Source organism: Rhea americana, unplaced genomic scaffold (assembly GCF_003343005.1).
Source record: "Rhea americana isolate MKP2758 unplaced genomic scaffold, rheAme1 scaffold_130, whole genome shotgun sequence".
Lineage (NCBI taxonomy): Eukaryota > Metazoa > Chordata > Aves > Rheiformes > Rheidae > Rhea > Rhea americana.
Window position 1 is genome coordinate 628,377 of NW_028185373.1, and position 25,063 is coordinate 653,439.

Here is a 25,063-nt window from a genome sequence, read left to right on the forward strand (position 1 = left end):
CAGGCTGGAGAGATGGGCAGAGAGTAACCTCATGAAGTTCAACAAAGGCAAATGAAGGGTCCTAGATCCAGGAGGAATAACCCCATGCACCAGTACAAGTTGAGGGCTGACCTGCTGGAGAGCAGCTCTGTGGAGAAGGACTTGGGGGTCCTGGTGGACAACAAGCTGACCATGAACCAACAATGTGCCCTTGTGGCCAAGGCCAATGGTATCCTGGGTTGGTTGCATTAGAAAGAGYTTTGCCAGCAGGTCACAGGGAGAAACTCTAACCTTCTATTCAGCTCTGGTGAAGCCAGATTTGGGGTGCTGTGTCCAGTTCTGGGCTCCCCAGTATAAGAGACTGGGACACGCTGCAGTGAGTCCAGTGAAGGGCCAAAAAGATAGTGAAAGAACAAGAGCATCTCACATATGAGGAAAGACAGAGAGCTGAGACTGTTCAGTCCGGAAAAGAGAAGACTTAGAGGGGATTTGATCCATATGTTTAAATATCTGAAGGGAGAGTGTAAACTGAATAGGGCCAGATTCTTTCCAGTTGTGCCCAGTGACAGGATGAGAAGCAACAGGCACAAACTGAAACACAGGAAGCTCTGTCTGAATGTAAGGACAAACTTCTTCACTGTGAGAGTAACAGAGCACTGGAACTGGTTGCCCAAAGAGGCTGTGGAGTCTCCATGCTTGCAGATGCACAAAAGCCATCTGGACAAGATCCTGGGCAAAGTGCTATAGCTGACCCTGCTTGAGCAGGGGACTGGACTAGATTATCTCCAGACGTCCCATCCAACCTCAACTGTTCTGTGATTCTGTGACAAACACTTGTCCAGATCAAGAGTATAAAAACACCACAACTTTACAACTTTACTTAAAGCAAAAAGCTACAGCTAAATGATATCAGAAGAGAACTAGTTGCTAGCCTACATGCCATTCATATCTTATAACAAAATTTCTTATAATAGATATACACCTGAAAAATAAATTCCCCAATGTGTAGCAAAAACATGTCAGCTCTGTATTTTGCTTTAATATAAAAAGATAGTACGTACTACTCTGTTCAAGAACATCTCTAGGTTTAGAAGCAGACTATGCATTCAGGTAGCTCTGCTGAAATTTGTAAGCGTCTGTGCACATCATTGATGGTGGAGATTGCAGAAAGATGTCCCCATGTCCACAACACACTTTTCACTCAAAGATAAATCAAGAGATTCCTCCAATTTCAAAAGAGGTCATCTGCACTAAACTGAACCTGGTCCCAGTCTTAGATATTCTTCTCATTTAGTGACATATTATTTGAGATCAGATTATGTTTCTGGGAATGCAACATATTATACTTGCTTGCAAAACACTTTGCACTCCAGTACCTCCAAAATGACAGCTTAAACTAGAGTAGTTTGTTACCTTTGAGCTTCTTTTTGCTTTTCCAGTTCTACTGTCTTCCTTTCTTGTTCCTTCTGCTTCAGTCTCTCAGCTTCCAAATTTTTTTGTTTCTGTAGTTGTTGTTTGTTATGTATTTCTCTCAGCTCCTAGATAAAAAAAGTAAAATACTTGTAACCATATACTACCTGAATCATAACAAATGGCCCCTTTTATTTCATCGTGAAATAATAAAACTCACAAATGCTTGGAAATCTCTGTTCAAACTTTCAATATTACAAAATGCTAGAGCAGATACTTAAGATAGATTTTAAAGCTCTCTAAACCACTTACTGTGTACCTATTTCTACTCATATTACTTGAAAGGTTAATGACTTAAGAAACAAGTAAGACTTTTAAAAATACGACTTTCTTTTAAAGTTTGACAAAATTTCATTTGAACAGCCACTTAAATGGTAATTTGTTTCCTGCCTGCTGGAATCCACTTATTAAAAAAAAAAAAAAAAAAAAAAAAAAGAACGTAGCCTCAGAGCTGCTCATATTAGCAACTCTTTTTATTGTTTTTATTTTGAAGTTAATGGCAGTTTTCTTGTCAAATAAACTGCAAAAGAATCTTCAAGATTGTTTTATACTCAGAAGATTGAACTTCTTAAGTAATGTCTTTGGGATGAATTTGTTGCACAGACAGCATTCATCCATACAAAAGTTCTAGTTTTGCTCTAATTAGCTTGAAATACTTAGAACATAAAAATATAATAAAAATACTACCTTTTCTCATGATTTTTTCCAAAAGAATACCAAATATTAACATAAATATAAACTTTATCCTGAATCTTCTTGTATAACCTAGAATTTTGAGTCTAAACTCCTTAATGTTTTAAGAAAAAAAGGATAATTTACTTAAAATTCAAATTTTTCATTGAAAAGAGCCCCCCCCCCACACACACACACGAGTTTGATGAAAATATTGTGCACGCAAAAATATTCAGTAAAAGTCTGTAGCAGGAATTTGTGACCAAATTCATATCTTAGTAACAACTAATTTTATTGAAATATATTATGAGATAATACCAGATAGGTTTTATTTAGATAAACATTAAGAAAAAATCCATCTTAATTCACTCAGGTATTGAAATAGTTAATCTTTTAAGTATTATTCCTACATTACAATACTTTCTCGGAAACTCGTTATCTGGTAAATTTGACAGATAAAATTTTCATACAACCATTGTCATGCATTGATCGAAATAAAGAAAACTGCATAACAGCAGCAAAGAGGAGAACTAAATAGTAAAAGTGATTCAGGGGGCAAAATGAGAAAAGTTTTAATAAGCTAATTTGACAACATTATTAGTAACTTTTTAGCTATAGTTTCGTAAGAGTTATAATTTAATTTCTTTTTAATTACAGATTGGATTTGCATGTATCTGAAAATTTTTGTTAGTGAAATATATGCATGCATTAGTGCTTCAAACTGCACACCAGGCAACACTAGATTTTAAGCTAATGTCAAAATAGCTACATAATGAAAAGGAGTAGCACATGACCTTTGCATGTATTAAAAACACAGATAAATGGATGGAATTTTAGAAAAAGTTAAATTGAACCTACTGTCYTAGCTCTCAGTCTTCTTTTACTAATGATTATCAATTTTATCTTTAATGAAAACTAAATTCAACATTGCTACAGAGATAATCAGTTTTTATATAAGTTTTTACTACTACTACTTTGCTAAGAACTACAAAGCTCACTGAAATATTGAGATAATTTGGGCAATACCACATTTTATGACCGTAGTTATTTTCCAGAGTCACATTCAAGCTTAGCAGATTCTTAGAATTTCGAATAGATATTACAGAATGTAAAATAAACTTTTTTTTKCAAAACCTCCATAATTATGCAGGCAGGATAGCGCCTTTGGGAAAATTTTCAAACCCTGAGTGCACATGGTTATGAACATTCATGCATAGCCTGATTTTGGACTAGGGAAAGGATTACTTAAAAAGAAAAAAAAAGGAAAAAAAAAGTGTTAGCAATCTTCAACATCATGGGTTCTTAGCCCGTAAAAAACACTGAGAACAAGGTTTCAGGAGACTACAGTGAACACAGCTGATCAACTGCMTCTAGAGCTAGAGGCAGCCTATGGTTAAACTCTACATTGCCGGAGCCCTAACTCAGGTGGCCCTTTTCAATAGCTCTACATAACTAATTCAGGTTTTTTTAATGTTGTCACCCTTGTAATGTATTGAGGCACAAAGAACTTGACCCTCATTTCAAATGAACTTCTTTGTGGGAATCCAAACACAACCTTCCCTAAATGATCACCCGAATTCTTATTTGTATCAAAAAACACATGCAGGTACAAAGGAGAAATATATCCATACAACCATAAAAACATCAGCAATACAATAATTTACAAGCATTCACCTAAAAGGACAGAGATTAGAAAATGGCACAAATGAAAGCAGATTCCCACCTGGCCAACAGTGTTATGAATTTCTGTAGCTTAAAAAGATCTCCAAATGCACAAAATTAAGCATGTGCAAAGCTCCTGAAGCTCAAAATACTACTGCTGTGAAACACCAAATATCTTGAGTAGTATTAACCATTTTAATAAGTTGTTTCTCTTTTCTGAGTAAAAACACTGCCATTCAAAGCACTGGTGAATTTTTGACTCCTAAATTCAGTTAAGCYTTAGTGCTGGCTTCAACTTACCCATCCTTTGTTGCTCTGCCTTCTCTACTTTTCCTTCATATTCATTCCCTCTTCTATCATTTAATTTTGTATGCCACAAGGCCTAAGTTTCTGAGCAATATCTTAAGTTCTAGCCTATGAGACAAAAGCAAACTACAGTTGCTATTAAACAGAAAGATCTGAGATAGTCAGGTATTTTTAATAAGGGAACATCAAAAATAATCTGTTGCTACTTGCAAAATTCTAAGCTATTTAGATAACAGTGCTTTCCAGGTGTGCACTTTTTCTTCCCCTTTACATTTCTATCCCATTCATTCCAGCATTTGAGTAGTTAAATAGGAATAATCTCTAGGCAAAGAAAGTGGAACTAAAATCCTCAAGAGTATTAAGGCCATCAGAATTAAAACAAGCAAAAACCCAAAATATGGCAAAACTCCAAAAGCTTTAAATAAGACAAGCCAAATGCAAGTATCTGAGGTTAGATTACAAATTTCTTATTAAAGAGTAATCTGTAGAAAGAAAGATCAGTCCTTCCATACTCAGACTCAGGAGGACTCTAACTTCAAATACTGTTTTTTTCCTCTTCACAAAACCATCCCTAATTCTCAAATCCATAAAAGCAAGTCAAAACTTGCAAGACATCTGTGCACCAGACATTATTTTACTTCCACTAAAAGTCCAACTCCAAGGCTAGTCCAGACTTTACATTTTAATTACAGCTTAGACATCTCGCTGCTAAGCAGAAGACGTATGCCACTTTCACCCCCAAAATACACAGCRGTGGATGTTCTAGCTACGAGCACTGTTTCCATGCCTGTCTGAAGAAAGCAGCTTTGCATACTGAGCATATGCAGCCTGATTATTAACTGCTGCATCACAGTCGCCAACATTTGAATTCCGGTCCAAACAGCTAAACAGTTTTGTTTGCTTATTTTGCWCCATTATCCATATGTTAAGTTTAGGACATCAAGGGGACAATTTTWTAATTAATAAAGTTTTCCATAGACATTTCAGTACATTACTTCCTCCCCACTAAGCCAACGTGCTAGTTCCTTATTTTATGAGGAGATTTTGCAGAGTGACATACCTAAAACAGTTCAGAAAATCCAAGCTAGTTTATACAGCTAGCACTGGATGGAACAGTTTTGGAGATAAAAATGGAATAGACACCCTTCTTTGTATCAGCTATGAGGGAAAAAAAAAAGATCTGATCAGCATTCTGCAACAGATCTCTGTTCYTTTGCCAGCTACCAGTGAGAGGATGAGGGAGAGAAAAGGATCTCCCACAGTGCTATAGGACACCAGTTGAACAAAATTATAGTAACACTTCAACAGTCAACAGAATGAAACTCAGCACAATCCTACGCTCACCTGTTACAAAGACAAGCAACTCAAAGTTGTACATTTGCAAATTGTGTATTTTAACTCCAAAGACATAACAACACTTTGTTAATTTGTGGTGTACGGGACAAGGCACATCTTACCCCAAAAGCAGAAAAAAACTATTACCTTTCTACWTCATTCAAACAGACCAATAAGTACAGAAGTAATTTTTAGGTATTATAATAGCCACATTTAGGCACTCACAAAGTATTTAATATGAATTAAAACATGGATTTCATATAGCAGAGTAATATTCACCTCATACAGCCAAGTCATATTGCTATGAAAACTTGGACTTGTTGTAATATAATGGTTTAAACACAGATTTTGCCTTTTGACCARAAGATGAGAGAGTTTAGGACACTATTCAAGAATTACATCCCAATTACATTCCATCATCAGTTCTCCCCTTGAGGTAAACCAGAGCATTTGATTCCAGGGAAAAGAACCCTACAGTTCTGTGCTCACTGAGGCTTTCCCGCAGCAATGCTCTTCTAACCCACTCCTCAACTCTCAAACTCCCTGTTTGGTCCTTGACAGAGTCAGTTCCTCCTCTCACCCCATATTACAGTTGATTTGATCCAGTTTGGGATTTGATAAGGGAACGTATTGCCATCTCTCTCATACCCAGAATCACAAATTTGCGCTGCTCTGTAGGAATACTTAATATAAAAATGTTTTCTGTTTAAAAATTCTGAACATCATGACCAAAAATAGGCAATTAACTTAAAATCTTAACATGTCAGATACGCAAAAGAAGTTACTAACTACTACCTTGCCGAGGTTGTAATTCAAGCCATGCTCCTCATCTACGCATTAAGGATTAGACAAAGAATCAAATTACATACTCTTATCTTTGCTATGTTTTAGTGCTAGCACCTCTTACTAAATACTAACTTAGTTAAACACTGCACACTCATCTGTTTATGGTAAAGTGAAGCACATAACTGGAGGAGGTTCATCACTCAGATTGATAGTGGTGTACTGCCTGAGTATGGCATGGAGACCTTTAGAAAGGAGTCTAAGTAGTTGACGCAGCCCAGGAGAACTGCCAGGCACTGCAGCATTGCATCTTCCATTGCCACTGACTGGAAGAAAGAAATGCTCAAATGTAAACAGGCATTCATATGCAAGACTTGTCCAGTGCACACTGACCAGACAGGGACTGACAACAACTGCAACATGAAACAAAATGTAAAACATTTTTAAGAACTTGAATCTGKATGTTCACCACTTCTTCCAGGCACTGAGAATAGCTTCTCAGCAACATTAACAYGTTTCTGCTACCGCACTTCAGTGGTTTTCTCCTGCGTGTTAACACAAATAAGCCCTAAATATGTGATTCTTCTACGTAATATTAAATGGTTGTTTGATCTTTGGAGACAAGAACTGTATTAAGAATTATTTTAATTGCTTTATCTGACATAGTTTAATGGCTGATCTTTGTAAAACTTAAATGTAAATTTAAACTGAATTTAGAAAGAATTTATAAAGCTAAATTATAGTAGAATTATACAAACAGAAAATCTAATACAAAAATTGCTATTTCAAAAAATTATTTTATGAAGCAAAGGAAATAAACAAGAGTCCATTACATTTTACTAATATCTGTATCAATATTAAGAGTTAGATTTCTAGGCTAGGATTTTTAAAGAATATCTAAATCTAGACTCACTGAACCAAATTTAAGCATAAAAATAAGTGGCTGATTTTCAACCTTGTTAAAGACTTGGTCACTTATTCTATAGCCAAACACAGCACAACCCACAACACTACTACTTTTCTTTGTTAAAATGTCTCAATCTGATTTAAAAGGATGTCTGTCCAGTTGGAAGCTAGCCAGAATATGTGTTTCTTTGCCAAAAAGTACACTTTTCCAATAAAGCATTTTAGCTTTAAGCTAAAGGCATAGTGGTGTTTGACTGCTACGTCCTACCAGTTTCTCCCTCAACCCATGTGGTTGTAGCTCTACAGACATTCAATAAAGAAATCTGCATCTTATGCAAAAATGAACACTAGATACTAGTGAAATTGCTCATTTTATCTTGTACTGAAAGTTATCTCAGCATAGTTTTGTATCTACTATCAGTAGATCAAGTGCAGTCTGTTTCAAGAGAAACAATTAGAAATCTAGTTCTGCAAAATTAAAGGCAATAGATGTTTATAGTCAAAAGGATACAGGATAAACCTCAATATTGATGATCAAATGTTATCATTTAATGTTGCTGTCAGCTTGGCTGTGTTTTAAGAATTTCATGAAAACTAGTAAAATACTTTGGCATATACCTTGTGGTCAGAGAGCAGAGGCTTATATATTTGCAGTTTTAGTTTTAYTTTCTATTAAAATACGCATTTTAGCTAATTAAATATGTATTTCTCTCCCAGTAGGAAATATTTGCAAAATGCTACAAGATGATACGTACATAAAACAGTATTTAGACATGCTTCTTTTTCTGGCAATTCTCAAACAGTAGCTGTGCCACATCATTCTGCCTCTAGTTCAGACATTATGTTATAAAAAATGAGGCAACTTGACATTTGACAGTGTACGAAAGCTGCACGAGGCAGTGCTAAATAGGGTGCTGCTGTCCTAAAAGCCACCTCACCAAATACACATCTCTCTTAGTGTACTAGAGCACAAAGGAAGAGTAGCTCATCACAGAAAAAGCCAATCAGTTTTAAACCTCCAAGCCAAATTAGGAAGTGCATCGATTAAAAATGGAGTTTTAACCGTACYGAAAGAATAAAATCAGGTTTTAAAAAAATATGTGTAAGTTTTCACATATTCCCCATCTTTACAAGATAACAAGCCTTTATAATATTTAAAACTCAGACATGGTAGTAGTTTTGATACATTTATTTGAAAAAGTTTTCTATTTAATTGTCAACATCATAGAGTTGACTTATAATTATATAAATTGAAAAGTATTGTAGCATAAAAAGAACCTGCTGCATTTACATTAYGTAACTGGTGACTATGTTACCAGTTACTAATAAACAAACAAAAAATTCCTCTGTCAACTAGGGAAATTATTTATTTGGCAATTATATATAAGTAATTGTCTATCAAATTCAAATATCGGAGCCATCTTTCCACTGGCAACTGCCAGTGACAACCAAAAAGTTSTCAAAGACTTTTGACTGTTTAGGTTAAAACATTCTGAGAACTATTCAAGTTCAGACCACTTTGACTTCAGCAGTATCACTATATAAGAAACAGGAGTGTTCTGAYTTAGTACGAAAATATAGCTTCCACTGCACACAAAACCCTAAAGACTAAGAGGACCTCCAGAAAACTTTCAACTTGTTCTGTGCKTAAGATCTCACATTCAGGGTGTTCCGAGAGCTCCCTCCACAAGAACGAAGGCCATCAAATCACTGCTGCATACAAAACATCTAAGCGGTTTCTCTGCTAGCGAGAGTACTAGAACAATTCTATTAGTATGTTGAATCCAAGAAAAGGCAGCAAGTTGACATTTAAGTCTAATAACAAAAAAAATCAGGTCCCCCACCAAATATATCTTGCAAGTCTAGTGAAGTTGTAGAAAGAAGTTACAAGTCTTGCTGAATTAAGCTCCCATCTCTGTTTCAATAGTGCAATTGTCCCACTAACTTGCTTTTCCTCTTCTTAAGCTCATCTCTTCCAGCAAGCAAGAAAGCTGCAGCAAGGCAGAAACACTAACATACAGCATCACAAAGTGATCCTCCTATTAAGCACTGCTTCTACTACACACTATGAAATCAAGATTCGGTATCTGGGGTCTGAGAAAGTCTGCTGAAGCCTTCCTCAAAAAAAGTTCACATAACAAATTTTTATCATTTTAAGTGATAATTCTAAAAATTAAAATTTTAACATTTAAACTGAAAAATATTTTACAGCTAGACAATGTATTCTTGGATGGATAACAGATACTTCAATAAATCAATGTTTTTGCTTAATTTGAATTTTCATTTTTTAATTATCATTAGCTTGTTAARTTGAGCTGTTCAATATCTAAATAACTGAATTTGAATTATTTTCCTTAGTATCGTGGGACTAAGATTATTCACCCCCTAACCATTTATAAACTGCTTAGGTCACTCATGATCAAATCAAGCACTGACACTGATTTTAAAATGAATGTGCTTTGATCATATTTATCTGCAAAGCACTTGAAAAGGATTCACTCAAAAAAGTCACCCCAAAAGCATAACATTTAAAGATGTGTCCAAAGATCACATGTAATTGAGTAAATTGTTCTGTTTCCTTAAAGTGAAAAAAACTTGTTTTTATCTCTTATGATTCTCCCTTTTCCACCTCCCTGCCTAAAATTACAAGAGTATCTCTAAATTGGCATGGAAACTGCTAGTGGTATGGTCTATAGCTTTTAGTTTATTCTAAACTTATTAGTAATTTTCATATTAATTGTTGCTTAACTCAAAAACACTCCTTTCACTCTATAGCATATAATGTAACCATAGTTGATATGATTTTGAAACAACTATGGAAATATTAACGTATTGATTATTGTTCTTTTCCTTCTACATACTTGTAAGCACAAATTATTACATCTTGCATTAAATTGAATATTTTTCTATCCAGCTTTCAGGAGAAACCATTAGTTAACTTAACAGACAGAGCACTTCAAGTATCACATTAAGAAAAAAAGAAAATATGACTGCTATTAAAAATTTGGAATTGAAGAGTGGTTTGGAACTCCTCTCTGAAGGATACTCTTCCTCTACTGACTTTTGCAAATTCTGTAGTTTTATTATGCAAAAATAAACAAATCACACAGTTTCAACAGCAGACTGATCAATAAAGCATGAAACCACAAACAAGACACAACTACGTTTAGGAACAAGTATGAGTTTATAAAGACGAGATAAAAATTCTGCAAATAAGCAGAAAAATCATGTCACAACTATTTGAATTTGAAGCACTGATTCCAGCATATTCCCTGATCTACTATAGCCTTGCCCTCCTTTGATGCAAAAGGGCAGAAATTGGCAATTTTACATGTCATCTGAGATCTAGAATCAGAGCTCAAATTTATTCTTAAGCAGATTCTGTTGATTAAGTTGATTCAAACTCTTAGATTAGATGCCCAGCAGTACTTTCTTTAAACAAAGGAAAGAGCGATTTCAGAATGTGCCTAATACTAACATTCTGAATCARTCATTTTAGCTCAATGTAGTTTCCCAAGATCAAGGTAGTAAGYGATTAATTGAACATTTAGAAGAGCGGGATAAAGACTCTACAATTACCTTCAGTTGATTATTGAAAATATCAATTTCTTGAAGTTTAGACCTAGTTTCTTTTTCTACTTCATCTAGCTGGTCTCGAAGCTGTTGACGGGCTAGTTCCTTGGCTTCTAAGGCTCGTTTGATAGTAAGAAGAGAATCTCCTGTTTGTAAACATATTGTCAAATAGATATTTTCTTACAGAGAGAATTTCAGGTCACAGAAATTACCATTTTTCAACATGCATCTTGCAAGATAAAAAAAAAAATACATTACGTGGTATGTTGTGCAAYGTAAGAGCGTATGCTACACAAATTGACTTGGACATATATAAAAATATACTTACTATGCAAACTGTTCTGTTGAACTTGCTTTAGTTGGTCATTGAGTAATTGCTTTTCTGGAATCAACCTTCCAAGCATCTGCTGAGATTCCTGAACAAAAAATAACAAAAGAGGGAAAAATGAGRAACAAGGGAAAAAGTGACTGATGACCTTTGTTGTACAACTTATTATTATCGAATTATTAGATTATTATTATCTAAGCACTATCTGTGTGGTAACACCACTCAGAAATAGTTGTTTGCCAATTTGCCCTAGCTTCTGCTTTTTTAAAAAACAAAACAAAAAAGTCAGCATACCAAATTCAAGTATATTACTTCAGAATTAATCCCTACTCAATATATACATTGCTTTAGAACTAGTTGAAATTTAGAGCAAAAAAGAGAAGGATAGATTTCAGAAAATGTTAAAGCAAGCACTTGCTAACAGTCTTGTYCTCTCTTTAATAAGTAAATATTAACTTTGATCAGGAATAGAATGACAAATATTTTCAGTTTATTTTTAAAAAAGAAAAAGAAAATAAAAACTCTCATGTAAAAAAAAATACCTTATGACAAAAAGCTACGCAACACAAACCCTGTTAGATGAGAATACTTGAGTTCCAGATCTGTTTACTACTCTTGAAAGAAATCAGGGTCTCTCTCAATTTCAACATGCATTCATCAGACTGTGCACCAACAGATTATAGGAGACCTTGCAGATGAGGAGGTCCTCCTTTGGTGGATCGCATGTAATCCTTGCTCTTTCTGGAGGACAAAGTTCTACTTCATACATCTTTCAAAATCCTTGACCTCCAACTTGAGATTGTCAGAACAAGTTATAGAAGCCTGATATGAAACAGTTTAATTTATAAAAACTGTCAGAATGTCAACATCTCATCTTCTCAGACAAACTAAGTAATTTATTTCAGCGGCTGTCTTGACTCGAAGTCTTTTGAGGAACCGACAATCTGGCAGTTTCAATTTGTCACGAAGGGCTGGGAAAGGCATAATACAACCCTAGGAGTAATTGTTATCTAAATGCCTAATTCCAGCGTGAGTTCCATGACACATTTTAGTTTTTTTTTTTACAAGAACACAAAGCTCCCTGCATTGAAACGACTTCAGAGTTGCCTCGCTTCACTCATGGCTGGTTTTGATCGGGCCATAACTGTGCTTGTCTCAGGTTTTAAGATTATACAATAACCGCAGACTACTGTAACTTCTTTCATTCCAACAGGCACACTTTGGTCGTGCAGCAGAATCAAGAACTTTGAATTCACAAAGTATCAAAACTAAGATAAACTATACACATGAAGTTCACTGTTCAGCTGCGTTGCCTATAACACGAGTAGATCTTTTTCAGCCCTTCAAGGATGTCATGAAAGATAGAATAAGATATCRTATTGCTATCACGGGACTACCAGTCCTTACCTAGAACCAAATGAGAAACAGCAATATATAAGGCAGCATTTTCCAAACTATTTGCCAAAGGGTCTGCCTCCTTCCCAACAACCTCAATTAGTGTGATGTTAAAAACACATGCAAAATACTGTGTCTTGTGTTCAGCACTTGCACCTTCTACCACCTCCCCAGACCAAATACCTGCATATCCTACGTCAAAGTTTGGGATGGAAATTTTAAACAGTGTTACTAAATTAGTTTAGCACACAGGCATCATGGAAATGAAGTTTTCAAGTAGTATGACCCAAGAAATCAGCTTTCAAAACACAGGGTATCAAAATCCTACCTTTTCACTTTAAGAAGCAGTTAGATAAGACAAAGACAAATAGCAGAACAAATCTCTTAACTGAGAAGGAGTCAAAAATTACCATTCTTGACATAAAAGCCAGTATAAGGCAATATTTCAGGSTGAAGTGTAATCCTAGACTGTTTATTTTTAAAAGGCAGAATACATCTAAGTTTAATGAATTTTAATACACAGAATATTTTGGAGATTTTGTAGGAACAGAAGATGCCAAGGGATCACAAGGGTGAAGTTCTGTTCCCTTTAATCCTAGATAACCCTACAATAGATACCTAGTCAAAAAACTATCAGCAACACACTAGTTCTGCTTTCTGCACCCTTTAATTCAACTGAAGGCACACACAGACCTATCAGACACTGGAGCATAAGAAACTAATGGCATCGTTAACACTATATTTTTATGCAACGACAAGAATTGAGTGATGTCCCATGTAACAGCAGAAAGCAAACAAAGCAATTAAAACCCAGTTTTTTTCAATTTAATGGGAGAAAACTCTGCTCTGACCCTAAACTCTGAGCAAGAGGCATCTCAAAACTGAGATATCACTAGATACCAGGACTCTCTGCCACATACCTCATCTCCAGTGCTTCAGAGGAAAGCCAAACTACTTGAGAGCCAAACCGTGTATTGAAGGAGGCAAATATTCCTTGCAGATAACCAGCAGAAACCAGTAGAAGCACTCAATATATTATAAACATGGCTCAAACATATACACTTAACAAATAGGAAACTTGTGTCCTTCCAGCCACCGCTAGTAATATTACTCTACCTGATACCACTGACTCCTATAACTAGCACAAATTTTCATCACCCACAATTCTCCCATTATATAATTTCTTCCACAACTTTAATCAAGTTCCATCTTGAAACTAATTACTAAGTTGAAGAATAATTACTTGTTTTAATTATCTCATCTTTCCATAACAAGTGTCAGATGTATTAAACCGAAGTATTTCCAGATAAAAGATAACACCCTACAAAGAATTGTCAATATTTTTTAAACGATATAGAGTTTAGAGCATGAAAAATATCCTTTTAGAACAGTTATATATGCCTTTATTTTTTCCTCTACAAATTAAATAGTAAACTWTAGAGCATATTTGAAAAAACTGACCATTAAGGCAAAAAGGATACATTCAATGTCGTCATAATTTCTCAATCTGCTCTTTTAGGTTCTCCCCAAATAAAATTTGGCCTTTTCTATTAATTAGTGACACTTCTGGGCTTATGTTGCCACTGTGATAGATCCCTTGAGCAACAACAATTGAAATATTACTGGTGAAGGTCAGTGATCACCTGAGAGATGATACTACAAAGCCACAGCTACAACTGAACTTTCAATATGAAAAAAAACTCCTCCCCTGCCCCCAGCCAAAAATCCAACAAACCAACCACCAAGAAAGGCAAGCGTGGCTTTCATTACTGAGGAACATTCCTTGTGAATAAAGCAATTTAGAAAGCAAATAGTGAAAAGTGTATTAACTAGGCTGCTGGATACATACTGTCCAGCACCACTTAAAATGTCTAGGGATGGTTAAAAATCACTACAAATATAGTAATGATTCCAAAACAAGTGTAAAATTTAGATAACTGTGCAAAATTCACTCTGCTTGACCTGGATGTTTCAGTAAAATTTCAGTGCAGTAAACTAATTAGTCTTCTTCATAGACAAAAAGCAATTGTATGTTGAACAGAAAACAGACAAACAAAAAAGCTATCTGCTTTTCTACCATTGTGATTTGGCAAYGAGTGGCACAAGCCAAATATTAGAGAGCTGAAGAATCCTTCTACCCTCCTTCACTTTTTCCTTTCATGATTACACAGTTAAACCCAACACATGAAAGAATTAGGTAAAGAAGGCAGATCTACAGTCTGCCAAGCAGATGATTAAAGAAACTAGAAAATGCTAAAGAGAGAGTCTGTAGAGAACACTGACACTGCCATTTGTTTATCTAGCACTTTTTAATAAGCTATTTAAACACATCTCCTTGTAGATGGATGACCTCTCACATTACTTGTTTCCGAACAGTTAGTTTTTTATTTTTTTTCCTCCCCTGTACCTTCTTTCATTTATTCTAACTATGAAATCTCATTCTAAATTCTTTATAACAGCAGCTGTATTTTCCTACAGATTGGTACGATGTCTGTCATAGTACAGTCTCAACTGTGGGATATTGACCTTTACTATTACATAAATGACTTAACACTTTTTGCCATGATGTATCATTGTTTCCTGTTAATTTGTTATATTATGACAAAAGCAAAGGAGATGCTTTCTATTCTCACTGGAGTTGCCAATGGAAAAAAAAATGCCAGCAGTTAACAGAAATGATACAAAAGAAAAAGAAATGGATTTGATTCAATTTGTTGAAAAATGCAAGGGTTAGAATAGCATTTACCTTCTTGTGAAAGGTGCAACAGTGCACGCAGAACTTCAATAGAAGTGTAAGATGTTTTAAGAAACAAGGAAACCAGAAAATAGTCCCCAAAATTCTCATGCATATAATAAAAAATCTGAATATTTGAGTGCAGGTTTTGTTCACATGAATGCACTATATTAATTAGGCTTAGAAATTCGAAATGGAATAGTAGGTTTAGATTTTAAGACAGGTTTTTTCTTAAGCCCTCATAACAGAAGTGTCAGATCCTCTTTGATAGAATAGAGACATACAGAGTGCCTGCAATACTGGCCAGAAATTTATTTCAGGAAACATAAAATACATAATAAAAATAACATCCCTAAATCAAATATTATAACTTATCTAGAAACCTTTAACAAGTGTAAAGAATACTCTTTCATTCAAAGCAGACTTCAATTCAGTCCTATCTATCTCTAACTCGGCAGAGAACTTTACATAAATAGAAGGAAAGACAGTTGCCAGGATTAGACCAGGAATTACTGCATCGTTTAACTACTTCCAATTTTGAAAGTTCATTATTGCCTAATTAAAAAAAAAAAAAAAAAAAAAAGCAAGTCACCTTACTGAAGTCATTACTTTCTTTAAACACACAAACAGCAATCGCTGCAATAAAAATATATGCCACAACATTTTGTTCTCTTCATCACAAAAAAATTCTCTTAACTTCCTCAGCTAAATAATTTATTTACCACTCCCCACAAAAAGATTCCACAAAGTGATAACTGCAGCTACATCTTCAAGTGAAGAAGCAACTCCTATAGGCGTCTGAAGAATCAGTACAGAATTTTTCTTTTTTTTTCTTTGAAAAAGAGAAAGAGAGACAAACTATCAACAACAACAATTGCTCAAGAAAAAGAAACAACACATTATATTTGGTATCAAATTTACTTAGCACACTGATGCAGGTGAGGAAGACAAAACATAAGCCTAAAACCAAAATTAGAGAAAACATTTCCTCACCTGTAACTGCTGTTGCAAATGGGTAATTTCTGCAATTCTCAGTTCTCTAGATTTGTTTGTACTCTCAATTTCTTGTCTTTGGGTAGACAGCCGACACCTGATATCTTGAAGCTTTCCCTCCAACTGATTTTTTTTATCATTCTTCAGGGAAAAAAAAATTTTTTGTTTTACCAAAATGGTTTGCCATGCAAATCAGGATTTTGTATATTTCTGAAAACTAAAAAGTACTTTTATTTTATACTTATAAAATTATAGACAGTATACCTGATTRTATCACAGTCATTACCGTGCTCATGTGTTTTATCTGCAACGCAATCACTTACTAGAGCCTCCAGCTCAAATTCTAAGGTCTTCTTTTTTGCCTTCAGAACAACTATGTCCTCTTGCTCTTTGTTTCTTTGATTTAGTAGTTCTTGCCGACGATTACGTTCCCACTCAAGTTGTCTTTGCCTTTCAAGCTCCCTTTTTGCAGCCTTTAGCATTTAACCAAAAGAATGAAAGAAGAAACATATGAAAGATCTATTTTGAGAAACTACTTTAATCACTAATRTTCCAATGTGCAGTTAGAACATTATATATACACACTGCAAAACTGTGGTCTAAGTATATATCAATATTTTAGCAGAGGAATTATCCAATTATTCAAATCCTTATTTGAAAGCACTAGTGAAATGGGGCTTCACTCTCTAGCTGATAACGTGATCAACCATAATATTCTTCAATTTTAAAACACTTCTCAAGATTCAATTTTCTTATTTAATAAACTTTCATATTAAGACTTCAAGGACTCTCCAGGAGAGCATCAAATCTTCCTCCAACATGCAGCTTTGCAAAGAACAGTCAAATGCCCGATTCATTCATTTTGCATGAGAAGTGCAGGAAGGGATGACCAATTCTTTCCTTACCTTCAAAAAACCCAGAAATTTAAGTTCATTCTTTAAATGCTTGTCTACTAAAAATACAGAGGGTAAAGTATGTAATGTGTACTTTCTATTTTGTTCTAATCAAATATATCTGCTTTCTGTAACATAACCACCTTCTCTACATATCATTACCTCTCGTCTTTCTATTTCTTTCCTCCTTTCCTCTTCTCTCTGCCGTTCCAATTCCCGTTGTTTTTCCAATTGCTTCTCTAGTTCCAGTTGTCTTTTACGTTCTTGCTCCTGTCGCTCACGTTCTTTCCTTTCCTGCTCTGCCCGTTCCAGTTGCGCTAGACGCTCTTGTTCTTTGCGTTGCTGTTCCAGGAGAGCCTGCCTCCGTTTTTCAAGTTCTAGATTGCCACGTTCAAAGTTCTCACGTTTTTTATCTTCAAATGTGACTTTAAAACATGGGAACAAATGGCAAAGGAGAATTAAACTTTGCTACTGACTTAAAAATCCATGAATGCTTAATCAAAATAGTCTGCAAAGTGAAATAATCTTCCAACACTATTACAAGCTGTTCTCAACTACTAATAATGTAGCTCTATGGGTAGTTCTAGGTTTTCTCATCAGCATTTATACTGTAGCTTCCTTTAAACCCATACCCTTAGGAAACTAAGGCAGGAATTTCAGGTTCAGCTCCAAGTTCCTCTGTGAAGCTCAGCAAGGTGGGTATAATTTAGACAATCAAATCCTGTGTATGGACACAGGGTCTGGAATTCCACCGTACATTTGGTGATAACAAGGGTAGAAGAATCAACATCTCAATTTTAAATCCCACAAGTAATGCATAAAATTCAGCTGAAGATCTTATCAAAGAGCAAATGCACATGACCAGAATGTACTTAAACTTTGTACTTTCATAAGATTACTCACTACTGCCAAGAAAAGGAATGACTAACTTAAATTCTGGTGCAGCAGAACTCCTAAACTCTGGATTCCCATACTTTCACACCTTCTATCAACTCTTTCCTCAGCACTGGGTCCCTGACGTTCCTCTGCAATGTCACAGATTATCCTCCCCCTGATCCATGTTCCCAGGCCCCTCTCTTACAGTTCCTCCATTTCTCCAAAATCACTCCCTCTGCATCACCTTCTTTTTCTTTTCATATCCTCTATGTCCCATTTCCACCATCCATATTCTATATTTTGCTCCTCTCATGCCCATCTCATATTTTTGGCATGCAGATCAAAGAGAGATTCTATCTCAAAGAGATGTACTAGCTATCAAAGAGATAGTACATGTTTACTTCAAAGCATGAATGCACTAGTTGTTTGACATGTTGACCCAACATCTGCTGAACCACCTGAATTCTCCCTGTCTTTTCCTGAATTTGGGCCTCTTCCCTATATCCAACCACCACATTTAATGAAACTTCAAGAAATTTAATCTTTTTGAGATCTTTGACTCTGTCAGGTCCCATTCAAATTAGGCACTGGGTTCAAAGGACATTCTGATWTTGACTGATACAGAATATGATCATAATACCTAATGATCTAAGAAGGCTGGAAGAAGAGAGAAAGCGAGAGAGAGAGAAAGYGAGAGAGAGAGATGTGTGTAAATAAAGCCAATCAGTTAAAAGGAATAGCCAGAACAAAATGCTGASAAGCAGCATTGACATTGCTTAAGATATCTCATTAAAGGCTCAGATAAAAGATGTAACACCTAGAAGCAACACCAAGGTCTAAGAGGAGAGCCCAACAAGCTAGAGTAGTTACTCAGCAAAAAAAGGTAGCTATTAGAGCTAAGAAAACAAAGCATATCCAAAATACAAAAATAGAAGAGAATCTAGCACATTAAATGAAATAYACAGTTACTGGCCTGTGTTAATGTGTCTAAGGGAAAGCTACTAAAAACTCATAAAAGCCAACAATAAAAACTTTCAGATGACTCAAAAGAAAAAATACAGCTAGATTTAGTAAAACCAATGAAGAAGGAAAAAAACATTTACTCTATGAGAAATCTTTATAGTGGAAAATCTACACATTAGGTATAGTGAAATGTTGATATATTCTAGTTCTTCTAAAACTGGGAACAGAAATGGCTTTAAAACAAAAGCAAAAACAAAACCAATAAAATGAAGAGCAACAAGCTGCCAAACCCAGACAGTGCTAACTCATAGCTCAAATACAAAATTCATGAACTACTAGCTGTGCCATGCAATCCATCCTTTAATCAACCTCAGTGTTGCAAGACAAAGATGACAAATACAAAAGCAGTCCTTAAGACAGAACAATGATCCTGGAAGCCACAGACCTACTGTAACAAGTCTACTCCCATACTGGGGAAAGCAGCAGAGAATTCTTGCTATTAACTATACATGACTAAATATAATACAATGTGGAAGAACCAGTGGAGAAAAGAGCTGCCTCTCAAGTCTAAAACAGAGCTGGGCTCTCCCCYGACCCCTTTCTATCAATAAGCAGGTTGACAGAGATCAGGTCAACAGAACAATCCTTGAGTGTTTTTAAAGCCTATTAAAGAAACTAAGCCAAGGCAGTGATGAGCCTTCCTGACACTACCAATTACATAGCCAAATCCTCAAATTCCAGAGACACAAGACATGGTGCCTCAAACAGCCTATGCAGGAGTGTGATATCTCACCTGTGACCAAACATTTCACTGTCAGACACGACTAGGCAGAACATGCAGATGCCCCTTAGCAAGGTCCACTTCAGCAGCCCCTGCAACCTCACTCCCTCCTGCAGCCAGGAATTACCCAGCAGACTGCCAGTGGCAGTTAAGTGCTAAAATATAAATCAAAGACAAGAGTCATATTTGAATTGCTCACATGTAGATTCAARAGCCCCCTGAATAAGCTGACACAGGAAGAGACAGAAGTCCCTGGGAATTACTAAATTGTTGAGGGGGAAAAAAATGAATTAAAGGGCAAAATTAATTACCGATTTTCACAACACTAGAAAGATTCTCAGTAGCTTCCTTCAAAGATCTCTATAGAAATTATGCTATTTAACATACTCAACAATAACTTGGAATAGAGTGGGAAGTAATGTCTGGAGATGATACTAGATATGCAAGGTTTTAAAACAAAAAGCTGACTGGAAAGACCTTTAAAATCTCAAGACTAAGTGATCTGGCAATGAAGCAGCAGAGGAAATTCAAATATTAATGATTATAAAATAGTGCATACAGAGAATAAATAGTAATCCTAACTATAGAGTCGTGAGATTTAAAACGGTTATTATTGTGGAAGGATGTTGGCATTACTGTAGATAGTCTACTGAAACATCAGATCAATCTAAGCTGTGATCAAAGGGGCTAGGATTTTAGAATAAAACATAAAAGCATCATTATCCTCTTGTATAAATCCATCATGTTGCCACATCTTTTACTGCGCAAGATTCTGGTCACCTTATTTCACTGCAAAATACAGCAAAACACCACACAGAGAAGAGTGGATGATCAGAAGGAAGAGTGGATGATCAGAAGTATAAGAAAATTTCCTAAGAGGAAAGACTGGGGGAGCGATACAAACCCAGAACAAAACAAATAAAAGAAACCTTCTATGACCCAAGCTTCTAAATAGCTCTATTTCAGTTGAGGAAAAAAAAAAAAAAAAAAAAAAAAAAAAAAAACAGAACAGAATATGAGTTAGAAGAAGTATCACTTAGCTTTCTAGATAGTAGTGCTCATAAGATAAAATGGGAATGATTAATTATCTTTCCTCTTATTACAGCTTTAAGGTACAACCTCAGTGCTACCTTACAGTAGTTTTAAAAACAAAAATACCTTCCATGTGAAATGGACAGTCACAGGGTCAAATAGGTTCTAAACAACTTGATAAATTCATGGGGGTTAGGTCCACTAGTAATTAAACCCAAATTTCAGTGTGGATACAGCCTCTGGTTCAGAGGTGTCTGTCTTGCAGATTAATAGAAGTTCAAAGGATGAAGTAAACATCTGCTACCAGCCATTATTGAAAACTACATGTTAAGCAAAATTAACTTTAGTTTGATCTACTACAGCAATGCTTAAGATATTTAATATTAAATATCTCATATTTATTTATATAAATAAAATATTTAAAACTTTGAATCTTTAACGAACATTTGATAGCGTTAAGCATTAATGTATTAACTTTGACACATGCTAAAACATTTTAAGAGCAATTTAATTCCACTTTAAATGTACTCCATGACCTCAAAATTTTGTTGCCATTCAGGTAAGATACAGTAGGGACTGACTATAACCCACATGTTCAATTTTGTTTTGGTCACAGGTAGCTCAGACTTCGAGAATTACAGAACTTTTTCAATTCCAACATTAGCAATGCCTTGTGTAAGTACTGCAAATGAAATATATTCAGGTGAGCATAGTGCATAGGCCTGCTATTCCTGCTGCCCCCATCTGTCTGGTGCCAAAGAGAGAGAAACACCGACAGTAAAATTTCTGGGCAGAGCAATGAGTAGTAGTTTCAGTGTCCTGAGACAGAATAAAAATTGTTTTGGTCCTCTAACAGAACTAGAAACATGCTCTAAGAACCAAAGGTTTGTCTCAGATTGCTGCTAGTTCTTATCACTCYTTTCTAACAGCTGAGGATGGAGTCATTTAGCATCTAGGATGCTTTACACCTTTTTTTTTTTAAAAGCAGAGCTGATATAAGTTGTACAAAAAAAGTATACTGGTACACAGACTGCAGTAATACAGGTCTTTGTATGCATGCTGTGATCTTGTATGAAAGGCAAACTATACTCCATCTAAGTTAGAAGGTGGAGRTGGTAAAAGGTTTTTTCCTTATAATAGGACCGTTTAGTTAAGAGTACACAAGAAAAGTAGCCTGAAAGCTGTTCAGGCTACTTGAGCAATATCTCGTATGTCATGTCAAAAGCATCATGTCAAAAGCATGATATGCACAGCATATAACCTGACAATAATACCTCTCCGATAACAGCACACAATACATCCCCATTTCTGCTTGCTCACCTGGCAATTTCTTTTCCAGTTGCTGCTGTTCTTCTTCTAAAGCTGGTTCTTCTGGTAACCTTTGGTCTACAGATACTGAACTTACAGCTGTTATGCCACTACCAGAGCGTACTCTTCTGTCAATAGAAGGATAATTCCAAGCTGCTTAAAAGCACCTATGCTTGTCAGGTTTACTTATGATTTAATGATGAAACCATAAATTAAATACAATGAYGTAACGTTTAATCATTTTCCTCAGTGTTCCCCTTAGCACTTTACTCTGCCATCTCAGTTAAAGTAACAGTCCGCTCCAGAGAGCGGACACTCATGTGCTCAGCAACCTAGTTCAAAGTTGACAGCACCACACAGCTTCCTGATGTGTTCACCCTGTYTCCAAGACCTTTAAATTTATGGCCAGCCTGGAGTTTGGAAAAATGGTGACTTAACGAAGAGCAAAAGTTGCAAAGGCAGAGAAAGAGTTCAGTAGTGAAGCTAAAAAAAAAGACACTATATGGAATAAACAAAAGATTGTTATCTTCAGGAGTATACTCAAAGAACACAAAGCTATGACTTTATGCAAGGATTTGTCTCCATTACTGCTCCTGTCTTCCCACCCATTCCTCCACAAAAAAGTGAAATGGAGAAACAGAAGTTATGACTCAGCTCTGATTCACAGACACAATTGTATCCTCCCCCCCAAAAAAAAAAGAGAAAAAAGAAAATGCTACAATGCAAATTCAGTGTGTTTTGAATTCTACTACATCCCATTTGCTGTACAGAAGGATAAGTCTGAACTAAAACCCTTTAAATTCACATAGCCAGACTGAATAAGTTTTCAAAAGGTATGGTAGCATAAAACAGTGACAAGAACTGTATTCTTACAAGGACTTCTTGTGACACCTATTTTCAGTATCCAGTATTTTTAAGAAAACCAAAAGCTAAACAAGTATCTCCCAATTACAATCATTCTGTGACACCAATATAAAGATAAGGAGGGGTATTTTTCAACMTTTTGTTCTTTACATTCACAGGACAGGTCACAGGTTTCCCAAATGAAACAAAAAATTAGGAGTGAGATTACAGAATCATAACCATTTACCTAAATGAAGGTGGAATATACTCTGGAGGCAGTACAGGTGGCAATGGCTGACCAGACATAGCCACATCAATTAAGTGCATAGCCAGAATAAACTCTTCTGCGGTAAGTTTTCCATCCTGATCGATATCTGAAAGATTCCTTTTAAAGGAAAGATGCAAAGTAAAGATTAAAAACCACTCTTAGAAAGCGCAATTTTGACATATTCAGGTCCTAATTAATTCATTTTTTTCACTGATTTTCTCATACTACTTTATTTCTTTAACATAAATTTAAGAAACAGTAAAAAATATATCATTCCATTTCCCACATTCCTGTGTGTGCCTCTGCTAGTGTACATCCTTGGCAATATCATTTCAGTCATGGCTTCTACTTTGCTTATTCTTTGTGTACTACCCATATCATAAGCAGTGTAAGTGAAGTTTATCAGTGGAATTTTCTTGCACGCCTCATGAACATCCGCTACACAATATCATTCAAAAAAGGATTGGTTCAAATGTTCTATAGAAATTTTTGGTTTGGCCTCTTGCTTCCCTGGAAGCTCCTATCTCAACTGCAGAATAAACATTTGCATTAAAATCAAAGCCACTAATGTTCTAGCATTGACAAGGCACAAAAACAATTTAGCATTTTGTACATACAAAAATGATGCAGGAAGGTTTCTGGACGGCCTAAACCTGACAGAGGCATGAAATGTCTTTATTCATATTAAGGTGATACCCAAAGCTTAACAGTGTAAGCATCAGCTTTGTTCCCTAAGACGCTGCTGAATCCAATCATACAGGTAAACCTTCTACAATACTGTGAAAATCTGTGAACAACTGAGATATTCTTTTGCTATCTCAAAGGTACAGGACTCTGTACCTTTAAGCTTGGCAGACTGTTACAGACCCATCTGATCCATGCCTGTGATACTGAGCACTTCAGGCTGGGGCACAGGAACAAGATACCAGAACAAAAAGCTAGCATGCAAGCATACAACTGATCAGCTACCCTAACTGTCTGGGTCCAACATCTTCATCAGGGAAATACTGAAATGGCCGCTACAGAATAGCTGGCTTGCTGTACATCTATACTTCACCTTATGTGCCTATAGTGAGTCAGTGAGTCTACTCTCAATACAGACCAACAAATCTTACCCTACAGTAYAGGAACAGTGATCCCACTGCCACGACTAAGAATCAGGAAAAGAAGAAATATTCAGGCTGCAGAAGCTGTAAAATCCATTCCTTACTACAGTAGATTTGGCAGTTTTGAGTGTCAAAAATTAAAACAGTTATGTTTAGAACTGGAGTATGCTAACGTCATTTCCCTGCCCACACAACCTACTTCAAGCACTGGGAGCAAGCACAGTATTTTTTGGCTGATCATCTGCTGGATGACTGAGTTGCTATTTTTTCCTTATAGTAGCTTTGTTAGGAAACAAAGAAGGAGACAGTGCTTTTGAAGAGCTAAGAAAAACATTAGTGTTTAGCAAAGAAAACAAGTGCAATTGAACCACTAGATTASAGCTACAACACAACTGACAGCCTCACACAGCATAAGTCAGGTGGGTTAGTGAGCTGACAATGGTTTTCAAGTAAGTACTTCTGAAGTTAATTAGAAATAACTTGCATGGGGACTCCAGAAATTAAAAATATACAGAAATGGTATGAAGGCCATTTGAGAAGCTACCAAAGGTAACCATAAACCAAGAGTAATCAAATACTACCACCACTATAATAAAGTAGAAACACTACACAGTACAGAGAAGGTATAAGCTTCCAAAGAACAAAGGAGAGAGGCCAATCCATGTTATGATAAAGGAACAAAAACTTTGGCAAACAAGAACTTGGAAAGGAAATGAGAAACCAAGACAAATCCTCCTTTTAAAATCAGTGATTTATACGAGTAACACCAGCCCCTTCGAAATAAACCCTTAGAAATTCGCATACAATCAGTACAGATTCTTTGGGGCAGATGAGCCCCAAAGAAAATACGGCTCTGC

At 35.7% G+C, this 25,063-nt stretch overlaps 1 protein-coding gene across 4 annotated transcripts in view; it reads right to left on the reverse strand.

The window, feature by feature from the left end:
• Positions 1–25,063, reverse strand: part of ITSN1 (intersectin 1) — a 136,858-nt gene that overhangs the window by 58,225 nt on the left and 53,570 nt on the right. For all 4 annotated transcript variants that reach the window (XM_085297742.1, XM_085297743.1, XM_085297740.1 and 1 more), the window contains 8 exons: positions 23,080–23,217; positions 22,002–22,117; positions 17,192–17,454; positions 16,460–16,609; positions 16,137–16,277; positions 11,015–11,102; positions 10,693–10,832; positions 1,393–1,517 (listed from right to left, as the gene is read on the reverse strand). In XM_085297742.1, the coding sequence (XP_085153868.1) occupies positions 1,393–1,517; positions 10,693–10,832; positions 11,015–11,102; positions 16,137–16,277; positions 16,460–16,609; positions 17,192–17,454; positions 22,002–22,117; positions 23,080–23,217 (1,161 nt within the window). The remainder of the gene's footprint in view (positions 1–1,392; positions 1,518–10,692; positions 10,833–11,014; positions 11,103–16,136; positions 16,278–16,459; positions 16,610–17,191; positions 17,455–22,001; positions 22,118–23,079; positions 23,218–25,063) is intronic.